The sequence below is a fragment of the Vigna umbellata genome, chromosome 1, assembly GCF_029865625.1.
Source record: "Vigna umbellata cultivar VRB3 chromosome 1, Vumbellata_1.0, whole genome shotgun sequence".
NCBI classification, from domain to species: Eukaryota; Viridiplantae; Streptophyta; class Magnoliopsida; order Fabales; family Fabaceae; genus Vigna; species Vigna umbellata.
This window is the reverse complement of record NC_142165.1, coordinates 4,809,022-4,817,944: the sequence shown is the minus strand read 5'-3', so window position 1 is coordinate 4,817,944 and position 8,923 is coordinate 4,809,022. Positions and strand designations below refer to the sequence as shown.

General features: G+C 36.3%; 1 protein-coding gene across 1 annotated transcript; it reads left to right on the top strand.

Moving 5' to 3' along the window:
- The first annotated feature begins 2,751 nt into the window (after positions 1 to 2,751).
- Positions 2,752 to 5,648, top strand: LOC124841416 (cation/H(+) antiporter 15-like). The gene is made up of 3 exons (XM_047317684.2): positions 2,752 to 2,985; positions 3,317 to 4,321; positions 4,434 to 5,648. Exons 1-3 carry the CDS (start codon positions 2,752 to 2,754, stop codon positions 5,646 to 5,648), a joined length of 2,454 nt encoding a protein of 817 aa, XP_047173640.2.
- The last annotated feature ends 3,275 nt before the right edge of the window (positions 5,649 to 8,923 follow it).

Genomic DNA, 8,923 nt, shown 5'->3' with positions numbered 1-8,923 from the left:
TGTATATTCTGACATTTGTGGTCCAATTGAAGTGCCTACAGTTGCTGGGAACAGGTATTTCATCACGTTTGTCGACGAATTTAGCAGAATGATTTGGGTTTACTTACTCAAGGCGAAGAGTGATGCACTTGAAACATTCATACGCTTCAAGACACATGCTGAAAGGGAAAGCGGACAGCTATTGAAGATACTGAGAACAGATGGTGGAGGAGAATACACGTCTACGACTTTTGAAAGTCACTGTCAGTTGAATGGAATTACACATGAGGTCACTGCCCCATACACTCCTCAGCATAATGGGCTTGCTGAGAGGAGGAATCGGACAATCTTTAACATGGCAAGAAGCATGTTGAAGGAGAAATCACTGCCACGGAAGCTATGGGGAGAGGCAGTCTCTACAGCTGTTCACCTTCTCAACAGGTGTCCCACGAAGAAACTAGAGGGTAAAGTGCCACTTGAAGTGTGGAGCGGTGAGAGACCGACAGTTGGGTATTTGAAGGTGTTCGGATCACTTGCGTATATGCATGTCCCAAATCAGAAGAGATCTAAGTTGGAGGATAAGAGCAGAGTTATGGTGCTCATCGGATATCATCCCACTGGCGCGTATAAACTCTTTGATCCAATTGAAGAGAGAGTCACCCTGAGTAGAGATGTGGTGATCATGGAAGACAGATGCTGGGACTGGAATCACAAGCGTATCAGCTTGGTGAAAGCCAGAATGGCGGAAGGTGAGGACAACCCTATCGCAGTGGAGTCAACAACAATGTCGGAGGACAGGCATCATGTTCAATGTGATGAATCTGATAGACCAAGAAGGCAGCGAGTGCAACCGCAGAGGTTTGACGATTGTGAGATCTATTCAGACGCACAGATAGACGATGAAGGGGATTTGGTGCACATGGCTTTGCTGGCTGGGGCAGAACCCATAAACGAATCTGAGGCGTTGAAGGAAGCTGTGTGGCGGAACGCTATGATGGAAGAAATCGAATCCATAGAAAAGAATCAAACCTGGCTCTGATACCAATTCTGTTGGAGAAAGATAAGATGGGAATTAAGAAGAAAATAGAGTCTGTGTATTAAACTGAAAAAAATAATGTTGCTTATATACAGTGTGCATAGAATATAACCGTAAAGCAATAGACAAAAGTATGAAAGTGTAAGCTATTAAAGTTGTTTGACTTGACTTTCTCAATAACTCTGTCGTTGTAATTTACTTTATTATTAACTATCTGTTATAATTTGAAAGATATAACATCCTTTCACGCTTTTTAATTCACGTTATTTACTTTCATGCTATATATACAAGAGTGGTACATAAATGAAGTGCGATTAATCCACAATATTACGTGACTAATTGGAAATATATAACATTTTCTTATATGATTTATTCGAAATATTATGATGAATTTAAATATAATTTAATAAGATATAAGAACTTATTAGTTATTATAAGAAACTATAATGAAAGAAAATAAAGATAAAATAAAAGTTAACTTGATGTATATTGGTTTATAAAAAAATATTAGGCTTCTCTGTCTAACTATAAGGTTATTTCATACTAAGTCATCAAAGAAGTGTGAGAAGAGAAAATATAGACAAAGAGATAGATTAAGAAAAGAAGTTTGGAGAAAGAATGCATTCTCATTAAATTTCTCATTAATATGATTATATTGTGAGAAATGTAACATCCTAAAGTACTTTTCTCGAATGGATTAAGAACTTCAGAAAATTACATATTAATTTACAATAATTAGTAAAATGAATAAATAGTTTCCTTTACCATTTTTAATAATTGTATGTAGCAAGTAATAAGCTTCTACTGATTATACAATTATAAGAATTTAAGATAGAACAAATTATCTACGATCTAGGGTGAAGGTCAATGCTTATAAGAGGTGATGATATTAAGTCATTAATTTTAGCAAAACTGCAAAAAATGAGTCACCATTGACTTGTGTAGTTGATTCTTTGAAGAATCATAGCGTTGATATAGGTCAATATTAATCATTTGAATTGAGTCCTGAATTGATTGCTTTGTACCAAGCCACAAGTTCAATCCAAAACAAGTTCCATTTTCAATAAAAATAAATTCAATATGTTTAATTTACTTTTTTTAAAAATATATATATATTATTTGTAATTTTTCTTAGCAATCCTCTAATATATATGTGATTATCTATTAGAAATAAATCCAATCTAACTTACACTTTACAAACCTATGAAATGGTGATTACATAGAGAAGTTAAGGCCTCTTTGTAGTATGTAAATGTTGTAACTGGATTTTAGTGGAAATATGTATTAACGAAAGGAAATATGTATTAACGAAATGATGATATTTTAACAACTTTTTTTAATAATTTTTTACAACGAACCAATCATAAATTATTACATAGTGGTAAAAAAAAAGTTATTAAAAGAATATTTTCCTTAATTAAATAAATGGAGATATTAAATGTTTGTACCGTTTTATGTCAACACCACGTTCACAACCAAAAATATCATCATCCAATCACAAAACAAAACTAATTTTAAGTCACCAATCCGCAATTCAGCATTGCCGCTAGAAATAAATAATCATAGTAACTTCTCAAGAAGTTGTTGGTGCATAATCTACATCTCCCAAATAAATCAAATAAACGAGTTTATATCGGAAGATTTTGACTTCATCCCTTCTTCTTCGTTCTCCTCATATTACATGATCTTTTGAAAATCATGGTTGATTTGTCGGAACTGTCTCTTTAGGTTACAAAATGTCGATGGCCGGAACCTCTGCTTACCCCGTGTCCTTAAACACCAGTTTATGGGTTTGTGAACCTTCAAAAAAGTTTCAAATTTATCCCAAAGGAATATTCTACGACGACAACCCTTTAAACTACACGCTAACGGTGGTCACTTTACAAGCCTGCTTAGCCTGCTTGTCCACCTCATGCTTAGAATTCCTTCTTGTCCCCCTCGGGGAGACTACCTTCATTCCCCAAGTGCTGGTAATACAACATATATTTTCTAGTAATGCATATATATATATATATATATATATCATCATATGTATTTATAACTGTAAAGTTTCTGACCTTTATTCTGCATATTATCAAAATAAACTAGAATTTTGATCAGATAACGAATGCTTAAAGCGCCTTTAGTTGGGTTTTAGATGCAATTGTAGATGTAGGTTTGGCTTTCAATGTTCGTTTGTATTACTGATGTTGACATGAACAAAGGTTGGTTAACTCGAATTAGGAATGCATGTGGTGAAAAATTGGAGTTGGATATGACTAAGCTAATACTTAATTTGGTTGTGGAAATGCATGTATTCAGGCAGGATTGCTAACGGGACCAACATTTTTGGGGAGAATTTTATGCCTTAATAACTTGTTCTGCCAAAGACCTATCTATGTAACTCAGGCAATCTCTCTTTTCGGGATGACGATGTTTTTGTTCTTGATGGGAGTGAAAGTAGATCCACTTTTAGTTTTTAGAACAGGGAAAAAGACTTGGGCCATTGGCTTGTGTTCTTGTCTATTGCCACTCGTCTTTAGCTTATGTCTTGCTTATATTCTAAGGCAATATTTGTCCCCGGATTTAGAAATCTACAAGTCTCTATATATTATGGCGGCTTTCTCATCAACTGGTTCCTTTCAAGCCACTACCAGTGCATTGCAAGATTTTAAGCTCCTAAATTCCGAGGTTGGTCGATTAGCAATCTCTTCATCTATGATAAATGGAGCGCTCAGTTCGTTATGGCAAGGCATTTTACGCACACTGTATTCAAATTCTGTGCAGAAATACACAGACTTATCTTTATCATTGGGTTGCCTCTCTCTGATTTTGATGTTGCTTGTCATCCTGTGTATTTGTCGACCTATCATGTTATGGATGATACGCATGACGCCCAAAGGGGAACCTGTGAAAGAGTCCTACATAGTTTCCATTTATGTTATGGTGTTGGGCTGTTCACTCTTTAGTGAAATCATTGGGGAGCACTACCTGATTGGACCATTGATTCTTGGCCTAGCAGTGCCAGAAGGCCCACCTCTTGGATCAGCATTGGTAGAGAGGCTAGATACCTTGATCTCGGGACTGCTTTTGCCCTTGTTCTTCTTCTCTTCCAGTGCTATGTTCAAGATCGATCTAGTTCATCTCTATGACTTCACTGTTGTGCAACTTTTGGCCATAGCTAACTTCTTTGCCAAGCTTGCAGGAGCCGTGTTGCCCTCACTCTACTGCAAGATACCACTCATTGATGCACTTGCCTTAGGCCTCATCCTCAATTCCCAAGGCATCACACAGTTGCTGAACTTGCAAAGTTTACACTACTTTCATGTCAGCTTTACTTACAAATAACATTTCTCTCCCTAGTATTGGTGTTAATCGATTTAAGGTTTTATCTATATGCAAAGACATTAATTAATGATTTAAATTTTATGTCTTGCAGACTTTAGATGATACATCCTACGCGCAAATGCTGATAGCTTTAATATGGTTGACAGCAGCTTCCAACCCCATAGTCAAATTCTTGTATGACCCATCTAAAAGTTACTTGTCTCTAACAAGGTGGAGAACCATTGAGCATTCTCCTCCCGACGTTGAACTTCCGATCATTGCATGCATACACTGTGAGGAAAACACTACATCCATGATCAATTTTCTAGAAATATCTAACTCCAGAGTTGAAAGTCCCATTTACTGCCATGTTCTACACCTGCTTAAACTGAAAGGTAGAACAGCCCCACTTTTGATAGATCATGAACTCAAGTGCAGCAGCAATCTATGGCGCACTAATCATTCATTGAACATAATAAATGCCTTTAAATCATATGAGCAACACAGCAGAAGCGTGAACGTGAAAGTCTACACTTGTATCTCCCATTATGAGACAATGCACGATGAGATATGCATGCAGGCTGCAGAGAAAAGAGCATGCATATTAATTGCACCTTTTCACAAGCACTTTAGAACAACTGGGGTTATAGAATTAGCAAACCCCATTAGAGCATTGAATCGCCATTTGCTGAGAACCGCACCTTGTTCCGTTGGGATCTTAGTTGAACGCGGGAGTTTTGTTAGCAACAACCCTCTAACAACTACATCCTTTTATAATGTTGCAGTTGTATTTATAGAAGGGCCAGATGACCGTGAAGCCTTGGCATATGCAATGCGCATGGCAGATCACCCCAATGTAAAGGTCACTGTAATTAGGATAACGAAAACTCGCAGGAAAAGTAGAACTCCGATGAGAGATCCTGATGCTGAAATAGTTCACAAGTTTATGAGCAGCTACCTCCGAATGAAACGACATGATTTCAAAGAGCAAGTTGTGAGAGATAGTCTTGAAATGGTTGGTGCCATTAAGGAACTCGAAGGTTGCTTTGATTTGATTTTGGTTGGTAGACGCCACGAGAGTGAGTCTTCAATGTTCTATGGAATGAATGAGTGGATTGAGTACCCAGAACTTGGGTCTGTAGCAGACATGTTAGTGTCTTCAGATTCTACCTTTGACGGCTCAGTTTTGGTGGTGCAACAACAAAATAAGGAAGGGTCAAAGGTTGGTTGTCAAGATTATTACAATAAAGAAAATTCTGTCACCAAGAGTGAATTACCAAATGTTTTGGATGTGCATCCTGATACAAAGCTGTGGCCAGTTGTCTAACCTTTGAATTAAACATCTCAGAAATATAGTTTTAGATTGAAGGCAAAATCCCACTCCAAGTGTGATGGGAGGTGAAAGAGTGGAGGAGAAAGGAAATTTGGAAGTTGTTTGGGTTAGTTAAGAAAAAGAACCTTCATGTTTTGAAAGGTATTTTTAGTCCTGTTAATATTTCATCAGTGTATCATAATGTATTTTTGAACTCAGAATATAAAAAAATAAATTCTAAAATAAATATTTTTGGAAAGTACTTTTAAATTTTAAAAAAAAAATTCTAAAATAGATGTTTGGAAAGATATTTTTAAATCCGAAAATAATTTCAAGAATAGCCATTTTGGAATATGAAATTTTTTTTGAACAAGTTTTTCGGAAGACAATTTTATTGATGGAGAAACATCTTCCGAAACGCTGATTCCGGGATTTCTTTTTATATTCCGATACCAGAGTCGTCGTCGGCCAGAAACAAAGCAGTGCGTGACCCCTTCTCAACTCCCCAACACGTGAGACACTGCTGCTCCACCGGGTTCCCACACCGTTACGTCTTCATTGCTCAGTGAGGCCATCGTCAACAGAAATTGTCGTAGCTGGAGCTACTGCCAGAGTCGCGTGACCTCCGTGCGCTCTTTCTCTTCCCAAGGGCAGTTCGTCCTTTCCAAAACCCTCAGCTCGCACGGCGTCAACACCAACCTTAACCGTCGCGACTGTGCTTCCTTCGACCGACGAAGATTGCTGCCGGCGTCGCCTCCATATTGGGTCTTTTCTTCGCTGTTGCTTTACTTTCAACGTGACCATCGCACAGACAAACGGAATCAAATCTTCTTCTCCATCATTCTTGTTTTTGTAATTTACGTGTTTGTTATTTTCATTATACATGAGACCAAGATGCAAATGGTTCTCATGAGTTGTTTAATTTTCTTTTACCAGGAATCCAAACCGTATCATACGAAAGTATGAATACTATAAAGCAAGAGTTTCTCCAAGAAACACACTATCTTGCCATGAATTTTCTGTCATCAGTACTAGTTGCCCAATCTGCATCCAAATACTTCATTATGTCAAGGTCATTTAAAGGTTTTATGTGGAAACATAGGTTGAAGACATATTAGTATTCTTTTTATTCCTTGTTAGTGATCCATGGTAGATGCACTCATGTATTGACTGAGTTTGTTGACAGCAAAAGCAATGTTTGGCCACCTATGGCTTGTTTATATAAAGTAGCATTGGTCATTGGTTCCCCTTTTGTAATGAATTGTCTACCGGCTACCATTAGTTTTGGACAAGCCAAAATTGTCCATGTTGAACTTCTTGAAAATATATTTTATTTACTTAGTTTGCCTTAGGTACATTCCACTATCATTCCTTTATACTTCAATGCCAAGAAAAGAGTGTATATGTCCTAAGTCTTTCAATGAGAAAACAACACTCAGTTAATTGATGAATATTTTTAAGCAATGGTGGTTGCTTCCTGTTACAATAATATCATCAACATAAATGAGAACGAACGTGATATGATTTTGTACCTCTAAGAATGAATAGAGAAGAATCACTTTTGGTGTTTTGAAAACCCCAACTCAGAAGCGTGTCTCTTAGTTTATCCAACCAAACCCTTAGGGCCTGCTTCAAAACCATATATGGCCTTGGACAATCTACATATATAATTCGGTTTGGTTTGAGTTTATGTAGCCTTCAAGTTGATGCATAAAAATTGTTTCCTTCATATTTCCATTTAGGAAGGCATTGTTTATGTCAAGTTGCCTAAAATCCCAATTGAAATGTACTACAATGGCTAATATGATTTTGACAAAGTTGGACTTGACCACAAGATTGAAAGTTTCATCAAAGTTTATGTCTGCTATTTGGTGAAAACCTCTTGCAACAATTCTTAATTTTCTTCTTTTGATTGAACCATCTGCTTTATACTTGGTTTTGAAAACCCATTTTGAGTTTATAATGTTTTCTTGACCCTTGAATGATATTAATGTCCAAGTTTGATTAGACATTAGAGCCTTAAATTTTGCATCCATGGCTTCTTTCCATTCTGGATTAATTAGAGCTTCCTTGACATTTCCTAGTTCTTTGTCATCTTCACGAACCTCTGTCAATCCTATGTACGGTTGCTTAGGCTTGTAAATTCCAGCTTTGCTTCTGGTCTCCATCCAATGAGTGTTGGTGTTAGGTTGATTGCTTTCAATTTCAGTGTGATTATTGTTCTTTACTGAATTTACTGATGTTGAACCTTCTTCTTTACTTTCTCTTGATGTATAGTAAAAGATTTACCCAGATCTCCTTCATTTGTACCATTTTTGGTAGGACTATCACTTGTGATTTCTTCCTAATGACTGTAGTATTGTTGTCTAGTTCAAGAGTACTGTTGACAGTGGTACCTGTAGAATAATTTGGAAGCAAAATTGACATGGGTTCAGTTAATTCTTTTAAAGAATTTCTTGTATCAATTAAACCTTCAAAAAAGGGAAAATGATTCTCATTGAAAATCACATGTCTTGAGATGAAAATTCTCCCATGAGAGTTAATGCATTTGTATCCTTTGTGTGAGTTACTGTGAGTTAATATAACCGAGAAAAACAAACCTAGTTGTATGAAACTAGGATTTGTTTTTTATTTTATGGTTTAAGACAAGGATAATAGACACAACCAAAAGGTTTCAAGTTTGGATAGTCAGGTTCTTTCTTGTAAATTAGGGAATGTGGACTTTTGTTTGGATTTATTGATGATGATAATCTATTGATTAGATAAACAATAGTTGAAAAGACTTCCCACCAGTAGTGTATGGGCATTTTGTCTTATGCTAACAGGGTTAGGCCAAGTTTAGCAATATGTTTGTATTTTCTCTTAACCCTACCCTTCTGTTGAGAGGTTGAGAGGTGTAGGGACAAGATATTCTAAAAACAATTCCTATTTCTAAGGAAATCCTTTGGACAAGTTTAAATTCACCACCTTCATCACATTGAATGACTTTAACTTTTCTATTAAATTGATTTCAACCATAGCTTTGATAACAGTGAAGGCACATACAATTTTTTATTTTTACTTGAAAGGGAAAATCCATGCGAAGCTACTAAAATCATCAATAAAATGAACATAATATTTGAACCTAGATGGAGACAAAATTGGGGAAGGACCCCAAACATCAATATGAACTAAATTTAAAATTTCATTAGCATGTGAGGAAGAGCTTTTGAAAGGTAACAAATGTTATTTTCAAAATTAACAAGCTTCACATAATGTGAATGAGCCACTAGATGATGTTTTCACAATGC

Bases quoted from the DNA above. Each gene is read 5' to 3' on its own strand.
- LOC124841416 (XM_047317684.2), top strand. From the start codon at position 2,752: ATGTCGATGGCCGGAACCTCTGCTTACCCCGTGTCCTTAAACACCAGT. The intron at 2,986-3,316 runs GTAATACAACAT...GCATGTATTCAG, and splicing joins CCTTCATTCCCCAAGTGCTG to GCAGGATTGCTAACGGGACC. The intron at 4,322-4,433 runs GTCAGCTTTACT...TATGTCTTGCAG, and splicing joins AAAGTTTACACTACTTTCAT to ACTTTAGATGATACATCCTA.